Genomic DNA, 14,265 nt, shown 5'->3' on the forward strand with positions numbered 1-14,265 from the left:
ATTATTAGATACAAATAAAAGACCATCTTGAAAAAGAAAACTACTTATAAGGTATGTATATCGTTGTTTTTTTTACGTTATATAATTAATATATTTAAATTTTTACAACTTTGTATTGTGTGATAACTTGAATACAGTTGTATTATCATTTCATTTTTCATATATTACTTTTAATATTTTAGTCACTTTTTTATTTCATTGTTGTACTTTTGTTGATTCCCATTTGTATTGATACAATATTGATGTCATTGATGACATCGAACAATCAAGTGACTGTTATTTGATTGGTTATTGCACACTTACACTTTAGATTATGTTTTTTGTCTGGTGTCCGGTTTATCAAGAAGATCTAGGAACGAAGTCATTTCATTTGAACTATATTTTACTATAAAACTAACAAACTGAAATTACACTGGAATTATTTAAAATAAGTCTATATGCAATAATCTGTGTTTATGTATTTATTACCCAAGTAAAATAAAGTTATCTGAAAAAAATAATCTGTATTCCTAAGCATTATATGCCTGTATGTATATAAGACACTTACGGTCATGTGTTGGCTAGTTTAGTTTTTTTTAATTTTGTAACAGATTTTATGAGGTTAATGATGTTTAACTGTCAAAAGTGCTTTTCATATTCATTGGTATCCAAAGCTTGGACAAATTCTAAAAAAGTGAAATATTAGTAAAAATAAAAGGTACAATCAATAAAAGCTACACAGGATGTAGTCAGGAACAAAAGTCTTAGTGTTCACTATAAATATAGAAAATATTCCAAAAACTTCAAACCAATATGTAAATATTTGGACAAATGTATAAAATGTTCGGTTTATTCATTTATATATTATTACTTCATTATTCTGCTTTAAGCTATTGCAATGCTACCCCTGACCTTTTGTGCACGTTTTTCTTTTTGTTTATTTTAACTTTACTTAAATTCTTGCCTATGATCGGATCAGATGCAGGCCTGTGTGCTGATTTATTATAAGTATATTTGATTCTGAAAGCAGCAACACACGTTCCGTTACCACTTGTTCATGTTTTCAGTTTTAGTCGCCCTCTAGTGGTACTTCTACAGAGGTGCAGACCCCAGTCTGTACAGAGGAAGACAGTCAAATGATTGTGGCCAATTTATTGAAGACAAATTATTGAGGTACACTGTGTGGTTCCACGTGGGGATAGTGGGAGAGGAGTATGGATTAACAACCACATTGAACGATGATAAAACATTCTTGTGGTTTAAACTTGACTAAATGAGTACCTCAAAAATAAACAATTTCCCACTTTTTTTTCCAATGAACTGATTGAAACATCCCAATGAAACTCCAAGTAGGAAAAAATATATATTTTTTTGTCTTTCTGATACATGTATAACATACAGCACAGGCTGTTTTGACTTAGATATATGAAATAGCCTACTTATAATTGCTCAGTGGAAACCCGGCGGTAGACATTTCTTGATTTAAAAAGAAGCACCATCCTTGTTTCCATTCAGACAGAAAAAAAATTGAAACCCGTCCAACAAATTCAGAGTGAAAACGTGTGTGTGTGTGATGGGGAGTTTGATGAGGTAATGCGAGATGGACTCTCGCTCCATCTGTCCAAATTAACCTGAGGTACACAAACATTACAAAGAAGCAGCAAGAATATGATAGAATATAAAGATACAAATGAAATAATAAAAGAATAAAACATGCTAATCAAAAAGATCGGCAAATAAAAGTACTTCCAGTCCCGCACCAAACTGCGTTACGTTCCCTCCAGTACACATACAACAGAAAAGCAAAGAAGACCTGTTACATATACAACATTTCATAATATAGCAGCACAAAAGTGAATCACAATAAAGCATCTTTGTGTAAGACTAGAAAAGAAAAGCTTCATAGCAGCAAGAGAATGATGTGTATAATACAGTTTTCTCACTTTGGAATAATCGCTTTCAAATTATACACAAAACCTGTAAAAGCATAAACATTGGTTCTGTTTAAAGCAGTTTTTTGGGGGGGGACATTTGGCTTTCTGCACAAGAGAACATGCATGAATACAATTTAGAAAAAACACTTCTGTTCTAAAATGCAATGAGGATTTCTAGAATATTTGCTCATGGAGTATTTGGGTATATAGATCATGTAAACCCCTACCTACCTAGTGGAGAAAACTCACAAAATGAGAGTTCAGAGAGCAGTTTACATAAAAAAGAATTTTTAGGCACAGTAAGTGTAACTGTTTGAAAGAACTATTGGAAGGTTTTGGCTATTGAATTAACAACAATTCAAGTACGGTTAAATAATTACAAAAAATGGAAAACAAAATCTAAGTCTACAAGTGACTCCATTCCGTTGTTGTATATACTATAACACCGATTACCCTACGTCTACTCACCTGTTGGGGTGTAGCTTTCAAGACACCGTGCGTTACCCCATGGGAATCCAGCCCAGAAAAAAAATCAAATAACTTAAAAGAAAAATTACAAAAATTAAAAAAGACCCTAACAACCCACTGAACTCTCCTCAACCACCATCCCCTTACCGTTTTTAAGGAGTGTGTTTTTAAAAGTGCATCAATATTGTTCCAAGTCGCCCAACTCTCAAAAAAGTTAATGGTAAAAATTGATAACAGGAGAAACTGCAGCACAGCTAAACCAATCGCCCAGACATCACCGGGTATTCTTCCTCCTCCTGTGAGTCACTCAAGTATCGTGCAACTGCAGAAACATTATATAGCTTAGGTTAACTTCCCCGCACTTTAAATATCATCCATCAATCCAGACTTCTAGCAGTTCCCTTACTTTCCACATGCTTTTCCAAAAAAACCTCACAAGAAAACCTTCAACCTGCATTCGTTTCCTCTCAAACCTGGTAAAAAAAAAACTTGCAAAGTCTCCTTTTGCTTCTATTAACATGACATCTTCCTAGCTGAGGCTAAAATCTTCTGCAAACCAACTACTAAACAGTCTTAACTGCTCTCTAACACATAGGAGCCAGACCACGAACATAATAATAATAATAATAATAATAATAATAATGTAGCCTAGCTGAATTATAATACATGTACATACCATCCTATAAACACGCTTTATTGGTCTGTGGATTTGGCAGTGAAATCAAGACCTTAATAACCGACCTTGTCCTCTTTGTTAACCTTTAACAGTAGCCACTGCTCCACACCTCAAAGCCTCATGTCCGTCCTCTGTGAGCAGGCCCAGCCCACTCCTGGTCAGCACCTTTCAGCATAAATAGTAAGCAGTGCTACAGGTGCACAGTATGATAGCTAGAGAGAGAGCGAGAGAGCAGCTAGCTACAGTAGCGCTCCTCTGGCTGGAAATCAGCTTGGTTTAAATGCCAAGTCCTGTATTATCAGCCTTTCAATCACTACTATAGGAATTCTCCTGCACAAATGAGTATGAACCCCAGGTGAGGAAAACCCCATTAAACTGTGAGTTGATAACTTCTCTGTAAAGATGATAAAAGAGTAACATGACTAAATGCTAGCTAAATATACATTATTTATCATGTTTATTTTTTGCTATGTTGTATCAAAAGAAATACGTCTATTTCATATAATTATGCTGTTTTTGTTTTTTCAAGTATGAAAATATATTCAGGTTTCCATTCTGGGAAACTTAAGGCACTATCAAGTTTTCAAGAATTTACCGTTTTAAATAGCTTGTTCGATTACACGTGGTCCGTACAAAAGGTGAGAGTACAGCCAACTGGGTACGAATGGGGCAAATAAAGAGAAAAAAAACTAGGAATTTCTTATTTTCTAAAAGTTCATAGATCGTCACACCATCGCTCATGTGGACACCTGACAGACACCGGCAGCTCACGTCCCCTCACTCCCGTTAGTTCATTGGTAGACAGGAGTGAGTGGTGGGTGTGTGTGAGAGTCGGGAGGTCATGGGGGGGTTCATAAGTTGACATCCCGTACATCTGTGGGTGTGCTGGACTGGTCTTGCTGCTCCCTTGCCTTGTTGCCTGCTCTGACACTGGTCTCCTGCCGGTACTGCTGGCCCTGCTGCAAGCTGGTGGCCAGCACACGCTCTATTTGCTCCTGGCACGCCCTCAAACAATCCTGCAACAAAGAGTCAGACGTTGTTACACATTCACACACTTGAGTTACAAGTGAGTCTTTAGGAAAGATTAGTCGTTCACACCAAGACAACAACCCTCTGGAGTCCAGGTTCATTTTGGTTAACTTTTGCCGAATTTCTACACATTTATTTTGGTCGTGCACCTTTTAAACTGTCCTTATTCCACATTCCAGGAATCATTTTTTCAACACAAACTGATCTATAAATCTGACTTTTATAGTGTAAAGCTGCCAGAAACAACAAATAGAAGGAAAATTATACAGGAACTTATAAAAAATGTACAAATTTAGAGGCATAATCATTCAAAATATTATAGAAAAGTTCAATGTTGTAAAAAATGTTTTCACTATTTATATACACAAATACAGGAGATTTACATTTACATGTCTTCAGAGATACATGATATTGTGTGAAAGCCCCCACATCAGTACTTTCAACTGTTTTTCTCAGATTGTCTCTACGTGATGTTCCTAAAAGTTATATAAATAATAATAAATTAAACATGCTCAGTGTTTCCACCGATGAATAGACAGACACCAGAGGGTTTCATCTGTACACCTGTACGCAGACACTAGTTTGTAAAAATCTGGCATTTCATCACAACTGATGTGCAAGTTGTTTAACAGCTATGGTCACATGCATGGCATACCAGCAGGGAATTATGCGTCTTGAGGTAGGTGGTCCTGTCTGGATCATGACCAGGAACAATGGGTACCAGCACACTCCAATACCAACAACACAGTGTGGCGAGCTACATGGTGGGCACAGGAATCGTCTCCGACATGAGACCTGCGCATGTCTAAAGTATGAATACAGGGGGAATGTGTAGGGGCAAAGCTCCTGAAAGAGCTCTGTGGTCTATCATGGAACAGATAAGCAGATCTGAACTCACTTCCTCCACCCCCACTTGGGTTTTCAGCATGGTCAGTCCCATGCAGAGGAAATGGCTTTGACCTACTGCACCCTGACCCTCTGAGTTTGGGTGTAAAATAGAATATAGGACAGTGGGACCGGATGTTTTTGGACAACTTCTCTTGTGAAAGGGGATCCTCTCTCTCTCTCTGTCTCCGTCTCTTCTGCAGGTCTGTGTGGAAAATGTGGGAGGTCTGCCTCACTGAGCCGGCTGCAGGACTCTTAAAAGAATGAACCGAGGCTCACAAAGAGGCCAACATTCCTTTGAAATGTACGGATAATTGGAACCCGATGGGCTGCAGTCGGAGCGCCTGTTGTGACGGCTGGGTTGCGGGGCCCTCGTCACCGTGGCAACGTAACCACAAGCTAAAGAGGAAACCGTGCTGTTCATGTGGCCCATTGGTTGTGGCCTTTTTGGATTTCTAGGCGTCTGAACTGTTCCTCTGGTATAACAATGACTCACTGTGACAATGTATGCGCACACACTGGGATAAATGTGGCATAAATAGTTTATTTTTTTCTAAGTAAGTGTGATTGTTAAATTCATGTCAAATTGCACATTAGCTTTGTTACTAATATTATTTCCAAGTCGCCATAGAAATCCATTGTATTTAAATCTAAGCCAGTGAATACAGTAAAAACACCAATCAAATTTGAAAAGTGCACAGTACTGCCAACTGATCAACTGTACATAATCTCACTGTGATGACATTTATAGTTTATGAATTGTTATGAGGTTATACATTAAAGTCTGTGGAGGCCCATTCACTCCTATTTTATTTATAACATAGCATCTGGATACAATACAGCCCCCATTGATATTTCAAAATGCTCAGTATTGCCATCTCATCAGCATTACATAATCACAGTATGATGACATATATACTTTATGAATTGTAATGAGGCGATATAGTGCATTAAAGTCTATGGAAGCCCATTGACCTCCATTGTATTTATAACACAGCACCTGTATACAGTAAAACTGCACATTGGTCAAATATACATAAGCTCATTATGATGAGTTATATTCAGTAATGCATTCAGGATCCATTTACTCCCACTTTATCTATAATTCTGCCAACACATTAAAGTCGAGTTTTCATCTCTCTATAAAGTCATCCAAAAGGTGTTGGTCTGCAGGTATGCGGACAGCTTGGATAAGTTTTTTCATTGGCCTTTGCTCAGGAATAGAAGTCCTCAACTTCATTACAAGCATATTCCTCCACCAGGAGGGGTACACAGCTAAAGTGGGAGCCATGCAAAGAAATTGCATGTGTCCTACCGCAAGAATGTGGGCTCTGAGTTTTAAGAAGACATTCCCGCTGCCGCTGCTCTTTATAGCAACAGTCTGGCTCCACAGCCAAGAGCCAAAAGCTTGCTCTCCTTCTCTTTCCATGAAAAGTAAATAGCTTCAATCTGCCACTACTGAAGTCATCACTGTTGTTTACTAAAGGGCCTTTTATGCTGCTGTCGTGAGATGTTGCAATGATTATTATTAACAACGCATTGTTGTGTAGCACTAAAACTATTGAGTAATTACTTCTGCTGGGTCTAAATCCCCTTCATTGTTGTACTCACCACCTCTGTGTTGGTGATCTTGGCCAGCAGGTCTGTCAGGTTGTCTCTACTCAACCTCTGGTCAGTGTGGTCCAGCTGAAGGCCGCAGACAGCAGCTCCCATGCTGCCAGAGGCAATCATGGAAGGAGGGTTCATGGCAAGGCGGTCATCTGGTGAGGAAAGAGTGTTAATGTGCAATTAGTCAAGCAGCAACTTTAGGCCATAGTGGCAGACGGAAATTGCACTTGTAGCTGTGACACGAAGAGCTGCAACACTTAAATCAGCCCAGAGGAAGTAGAAGAGATGCGTGAGAGGTGAAAAAATCTGAATCATCCCCAATATGCATGCTCCACTGCTGTCCCTGACTTTCCCACAGTCTGGGTTTCAACAGACGTAGCTGTAACGGTGTAACCTGTGTGGTTTCTTTCATAGAAACGTCAGCTCTGATTAGAAAAGCAGAGGAATCCTCCTACTCGCTGCGTAATGAGTTCCAGGAACAACTCCCTCCGGTAAGTATCCAAGTCTAAAGGCTTAAGCAACAACAGGCCTGGACGGAGGAGGTGGAAGCCATGGCGTGAGTACACCTCTGCAAGTACCGAGCTGCTTTTGAACAGCTCGTGAGGGGCTGTGGATGAAACCTTCTTGCCTTGATGAGAAACCCTTGGGGACGTAATCACAAAGTATCTTATTTCACCACTAGGAGTATAATAATTAATAATTTTTAAATGTATTTATAGCTGTTCAAGTATTTTATGTTCACTTGACAAAATTGTAGAACAAAGCAGTTTTTGAGAAGCATATATATCAGTTTTGATGGATAATTCAGTGAAAGCATTGCAAACTGCACTGACGCAGCTCCAGTGTTAAGTTGCCAATATACTGCACAATCGCAAATGGTTTCCACAAGAGACCGTCTTAAAATATAGGCTGCAGTCCCCATTTAAAAAATATATAATTTATCCCTCTTCTCTAAGATGACTGGCTTTTCGCTCCGCCATCGAGTGTGGCTGTTCCTACAAGGCTATGCAATGCATTATACGAACTAGAACTGTTCAAGCATAACCTGACTCTTATTAGATTAGATGTTTCTATTTGTTGGTAAGCTCACTAGCTTGCATGTGATTAGCTAATTATATTAAATGAAATGTCTGTTCAAAATCCAGAAATGTTTAGGTGCACTGACGACGCTAAAATGGATTGGTTGGATTTTAATGCTTTTAAGTTGGCCAAGTTTGTTTCTGGTGTCTTTTTTTCCTCTGTTTCATTTTTGTCTTTCTAAATAATGGTGTCTTGTAACTCCATTATTTTTGCATCATTTATTTATTGCATAACATCAAAATATGCTTTTAAAAGTTAATTTACTTTGAATATTAGGAAAAATTCTGATGTAACGAGGCACATTACCTGTAGCAGCTGAATGATTGTGAAAAGGTCTTAGTGACATAAAGTCAGTGTCTGACACTCAAGGACTGACGCTAATGCCAGTTAGGAAATACTTTTTTATTGTTGGGATGTTCTGTGAATACAGCCCCTAGAGGCTTTCCCACTAGTACAATACACAGCTTTCTTCTGTTCTCAGCAGATGGACATGACCAACACTAATCTTAAAGGGCAGAGAGAGACTTGGCACACACAGTTGTTAAATGCTGTAGAAGTCCAACCCAGCACATTGTCCTACCCCAGTACAAACCAGCCGTGGTGGCCTGATAGCTTTGATTAAACCCTGGAGAGCAGCCTGCTTCACTACGCCCATCTTCTCCTCCGGGGACCAGCTGTCCATAGGAGGAGCTCCTCCATCATAAGAATAACATCTCAACTCCATATAAAACTCCAAACATTTACATTACTGCATAACCACAGCAGGCCTCGTTTTTTTTCCACTGCGGCTGCTTTGTGCTAGGATATAACCAGCTGCTTATGAATAGCAAAGACGGCCACTGAAACACACCCAAATATATAAAAAAAAAAGTGTGACACTAAAACTGTGCTTAACGGAGCATGAAACTCGCCTATGGTTCTAATAACTAGCTCTAGTAAACAAGTGCTTTTTGGACTGATCTGACCGCACTGGCATTTGTTAAGAATTTCATTGCACTGAAGTGACCTCCTTTGTATTATTTCCATCACTGAATTAGTTGAAAGGAGGCACCAAATGAAAGGCAGCCATGTGACAGAAGACCATTGTATATTATGTGTATTAAATGATCCTGCAATAGTGTTTCTGTCCAGGATATGAAAATATTAGAGGGATTCCTAGTTTAGGCAAAGGAATGCCATGAAAATTCACCTAGAGAGAGGCCTTAGGGGACATCTGAGTTTGTGCTCCTCCAGAGTTTATTTTGGACATTAGGCCGGGATAGGAGGAGGAAGGAAGATCACTGGATCACTGCCCTGACTTTTTAAACCTGGAAGCTTCCCCGTCAACAAACAATACAGGGCGAGTAGAGAAGGAGTTCAGCTGCACCTGAGTCATACAGCACACTGTGCATATGCTGGAGTACAACATACAGTATAATACAATCGCTATCATTAGCCGTGTACGTGGCTTATCGAAATACAGCAGATTATTCCCAGGAGAAATGTGGATGTCATCACTTTGAGCAGCTTTTAGCAGCTGTGAAGAAAAACCCCTACTACAGGCTGTGGTAGAGAGACTAGAAAGTGGATAAGGCAGCCGGTAGAGTACTCGAAGAGAAGAAAGAGGTCACAGATGACTCACAACGGGAGAATGTTTGTGTGTGTGGGAATATTCTAGTGGATGTGGGAATAACAAGGCAGCAAAGTGAGCGTGCGAGTGAGCAAACGACCAAGAAAAGGCACATGAGATGTTATGCAGCTGTGTTACCTGTGGCACAGAGGGCAATAAATGTCTGCGTGTGTTTGCGGACCATCGCCAGCTTGTCTTTGGGAAGGGGCAGCCTGCGTATGATGTGCTCTATAAAATCATTGGGGATGACTGAGGCCATGTTCCACTTCAACTTCCCCAGCACAACCAGCTCCCAGTCCTAAAAGACAGAGAGAAAGATGTTTTTTAAAATCCGTCAATCAGTTCAAATCCATTTCTTGGCCAAATCTACTTACTAATAGGGTTAAATGGCGTGCTGCCACGCCTCCATTGACCATGAAAAAGATCACAGTCCCTATTCCCAGAGGAAATGGCTCAGTAAGGGGAGTAACATTTCTTCACTTTATCTCTCCTCGCTGTATCTTATTATCTGCATGCCTTTCTCATTCCTCGCATCCTTTGTATTCATATCGCTGGCATGTGACAAGCTTTACCCTGCTTAGAGGCCTTGCCAATGAGACAGCTAGCCCCTTCCTTCCTGTCACAAGCCTCAAACAGCTACAATGAGTTTGCACTGCACAGGCAGCAGCACAGAGCTGATTCCCCATACAGTCAGCTTTTGCACCAGCAAGGGAGGAGTGCGCATTTCATGATTTAATTTCCTGTGTGTTGAGTCAATCTTTACAGTTCAACAATTCACTATTGTTTTCCTGTTTGGCCTTTGGTATCTTGAGCAAGAATAGCAAGACGGAGGCAACTTAAGTATCTATAGAAAAGGTTCAAAGGTTTAAAAGGTGTAACTGCACACAGTGAAAATGTGTACTGATGCTTGTATTTTAAGATGTAAAAATGTGTACTGCTATGCTGGCTTTTTAGTCAAAATCACAAAAGCCTGAAAGAATTTGAGCACAGAAGTTGGTTAAAAAAGCTCAGCTATCGATCTAATTTCCACATTTCTCATGAACTTACTAAATATCCATAAAAAAACATATGGCTGCAGTGAGGCATCAGAACAGGTCTGTAAAAGTTGGCAGTTTGTCGCATTTCCTGATTTTTCATATTGGTCCCTCATGAAGTCACATATTGTCTCTTCATGTTATGAAAAACAAGACCATGATGTCTGCCATATGTAGAGGACTGGTCAGTCACCAGATAGCAGATAGACCATCCTGAATAATTCCTAATGTTCATGCTACCCATGAACACATTACAAAGACACACACGTAAGTTTTGTGTGTGTGTTTCTTTTAATTTGACACATGTAGCAGAGAAACATGGATGAAAATACTAATTAAAGTGTATTAAGTCTAAGGAGCAGCCATGCTGAAACAGAAATAAATAAATATAATCAATAAATCATTTTTAATTTGCTTCACATTTTTAAGATTATGATTACATCCATGTGAAGTTACAGTAAGCAAAAGCAACTAAACTCAGAGAGTGAACTGTTCAACATATTGAACATTTTTTTACACTGATATATTACTGCTGATGAATTAAACTTTTCACTTGTGTCACCTAAAAAGCAAACGTAGTAAACACCAAAACCCCAATGCTGGCAGGGACAGTCCCCCCCCCCCCCGTCAGCGAACGCATATCTGACTTCTGAAATGTCAGCCACCACTCACATTTACATAAGTTTCCTGTACATAACCTGCCACACACACCCTTGCATTCAACTTATTTTAGCTCTTGTGGAGATTGTTGACTTTGAGATGAGCAGGGCGGAGGTTTGCTGTCGGTGTGCTCACTTCCTGGACAGCTGCCCCGAAACAACCGCCCTTCCACCCCCTTAAACCTCTCTCTTCCAGCTGAAGCAGCACCAGCAGCAGCAGAGTGTTCATTACAAGGAAGAGCTGCAACATCTTTCACTGGCTCTTGCTGCCATCTCTGTGCATCCTGTCAGGATATCCAGGAATCTGGAGTCTTACGACAATATGGAACATCCAATGGGACGAATGTCATTTCCCTCAACAGCTGCAGGCAACACAGGATGATGTATAGAGAGCATTTGGAGCAGTTTGGTCTAAATAAGCAGTCCTTGCCTCAAATTGATTTACGGATTAGTCGACTGACAAACCTGCTTTTATTTAGAGCTACAACTAATCATTGTCTTAACAATTTTACATTGTCTTCAAAATGTCAGAAAATGGCCATCATGTGTTTTTTTTTTATAATTTGTCATCTTTAAATTTCTTGTTTTGTCCCTCCAACAGTCCAAAACCGAAAGTTACACAGTTTACCATCACAAAAGAAAATTAAGAGCTGCACATATGCATACTGGAGACTCTGAAACCAGAGAATTTTTGGCATTTTTGCTTGAAAAATGTATATGGATAAATAAACTAATTAATTCAGCTATACTTTTGATCCAAGCTCTGTGATAGTGAACTGAATTTCTCAGAATCATGGAGCCCAAACATCTAGAGGTACACTGCAACTGAGCTAATTTAATCTGCTGATACGGTAGAAAGCTCCAGAACAAGTTTGTATGTGGACCTTGAGGATGTTTTGACAACTTAATACCTTTGGTTTTTGGACTGTTAGCCAGACAGTCAAGCGATTTGAAGATGTCAACTTCGGATTTAGAAAGTGGGGACATTTTTCACAATTTTCTGACATTTTATAGAACAAATGATTCTTTCAGAAAGCTACCGATAATGAAAATAACCATTACCTGCAGCTCTAATATGACGGCTACTTTGCTCTCAAAAATAGCTCAGTTTTCACACACTAAAAGTTAGTTTAATAAGCTCCATGTTAGTAACAAAGAATGCCATAAAGAGATATACTCCTCGTGTTTAATACTCATACATATGTGGGAAAGTAAAAAAGACTATTTTGGGTGCTTTTCTTTTAGTAGATACTGTTCTATATCTAATTGAGATACAGAGAAGCTCCATGTACTGCAAGATATCCAAATTCCATGCTGCATAACTGGCACTAGATGGCATCACACGCCTCTTCAGTCTACATGGATCCTAAGGATGTGGCTGTATTGTGCACAGGAAAATGGAATACTTCATGTGAAACCAATATAGCTATTAGCATTATAAAATCATCCCAAAATATGACACTGCATTTTTATCCTCTCATGAATGAATGGGGCCTTTTTAAATTCCAGGTCTTACCAGCAGTTCCCGTGGTGTGATGGAGTTGTCTGTGTACATGCAAAGTTTTTCTGCTGATAGCGGCCTGCAGTCTTTTAACTTTGAGGCCAGGAAAATGCACACAGCCCCCAGCAGCTGCAAATAACTCTTTCTTGTGGGCATCACTGCTAAAAATCTGTCCAAATAATTAATGGCTAAAGGGAAGACATCTTCATTACTCTTCTCCTCTTCACACACCTAAAATGAAACAAAAATAGAATAATACATGTTAGGTTATATGTAAAAGAAAATATAAAAGAACCTAGACTATTATCTGGGCTATGGTTTAAAGCAGAAGAGCAGTTTAAGATGAGGGTGGTTTTGCTGTGATTTTTCCATGCTAGTGCTGTCTCTTGGGTTAAAGGTTAAATCACAAATATTTGATATCTCTTCACTCAGTCAAAGGCTGCAAAGTCTGGGCAAGGCAAGAAACAAATTAGTTCAATAGGAAGTCGTTCAGCAAAATCCGTCGCCATTCAACTCCTCTTCCTTGTTGGGGGGTTTTCATCTTTTTAAAAAAATATTTAAAAATCTAAAGATATCATCCAGGAGCTTTAAAACGCGTGCACAATGTTTAGAAGTTGTGTAAAAATAGTTTCCGACAGTTACAAAAAAGAATATTTCGCTAACATGAAGTGTTTTTTTATGTTCAAAAATGAAAGTGGTTACACATGCACGTTGTCCGACCAGAGTCAACGAGCTTAAGTTGGTTAAATAAAATTAATAATAATTATTATGAAGAGGAAACGTCGGGGTTTCGATCATGTAAATTAAGATTAACTTCCCTCTGACGCCTGAGCTAGCAAGTTAGCAAAAAGTACCAACTTTCTAGCTGTTAACCAATGTAAATATCTAGCTAGGCTATTTCTTTGAAGCTGAATTTTCTTCGTGGTGGAATTTCCGACTCTCCCACGCCTTTGGTGACTCATTCTCATTCAATTGTCAAATAACAAGCATGACAACTCTGTATGAGCTAAAATCAGCCAGTTTATGAGCTAAAGTTACCTTAACGATGTGTGTAAACATGCAAAAAAAAAAAAACAACTCATTAGCTTAAGATACGTTAACGCTAGCTCATCAATGCATGAAATGCCCACAAACCTCGTGCATCCAACCTGCAACCATTCGTCTCATATAAGGCTGAATATCCTTCTGGACCCGCTGGAAATATGAGCATTGAGGTAAAAACCTGTCCTCAATTGTTAATAAACTTTGCAACACTCTGTCATCATAGAGGATGTTTGGGTCAGGCTGGGCTTTCACGGCTATGTCCGACTCCAGGCAATAAAGCTCCATGACTTGCCCCCTTCTCCCCCTCCTCTCGTGTTGGGTTTTTTTTTTTGTTTGTTTTTGAGCTAAAGATTAAAAATTAAAAATAATAAATATTGTCACAATTTTGTCGACAGGAGGAGGAGAAGTGCCCAGGATGAAGCATGAGGCTGAGACTGCTGGGTTTGCTCCAGTCCTGCTGCCTCTCAGTGTGCTGCTTCCTCTGTGGTTTCAAAGAGGACACGCCGAGAAATACAAAATCCGGTTACAGATTTCAAAATAAAAGCCGCTGTTGCACATAGCCTTCTCTTCTAACTGCTGCTCTTCTATGAACTTCTTGATTGGCTTCCGGCCTCGTTATTTAGTCTGTATATGTGCTCTACTTTCTTACTTTCTTTGAAAGAGACAGACACGCCGAACATGACGTAGATCTCCATCTGCTTTAGACTACAAAATACTTTTATGGTGCTTTCAGATGCCACTGCATGAAATAATAATAAT

The 14,265-nt window shown here is 39.2% G+C and overlaps 1 protein-coding gene across 1 annotated transcript; it reads right to left on the reverse strand.

Moving 5' to 3' along the window:
- Positions 1–1,114: 1,114 nt before the first annotated feature.
- On the reverse strand, positions 1,115–13,791 carry ccnd2b (cyclin D2, b). The gene is made up of 5 exons (XM_038739171.1): positions 13,597–13,791; positions 12,478–12,693; positions 9,407–9,566; positions 6,583–6,731; positions 1,115–4,073 (listed from the first exon to the last, which is right to left on the reverse strand). Exons 1-5 carry the CDS (start codon positions 13,789–13,791, stop codon positions 3,909–3,911), a joined length of 885 nt encoding a protein of 294 aa, XP_038595099.1. The 3' UTR covers positions 1,115–3,908.
- Positions 13,792–14,265: the final 474 nt, after the last annotated feature.

The sequence above is a fragment of the Micropterus salmoides genome, unplaced genomic scaffold (genome assembly GCF_014851395.1).
Source record: "Micropterus salmoides isolate LMB-PRFRI ecotype aquatic unplaced genomic scaffold, ASM1485139v1 Ms_hic_scaffold_23, whole genome shotgun sequence".
Classification (NCBI taxonomy): domain Eukaryota; kingdom Metazoa; phylum Chordata; class Actinopteri; order Centrarchiformes; family Centrarchidae; genus Micropterus; species Micropterus salmoides.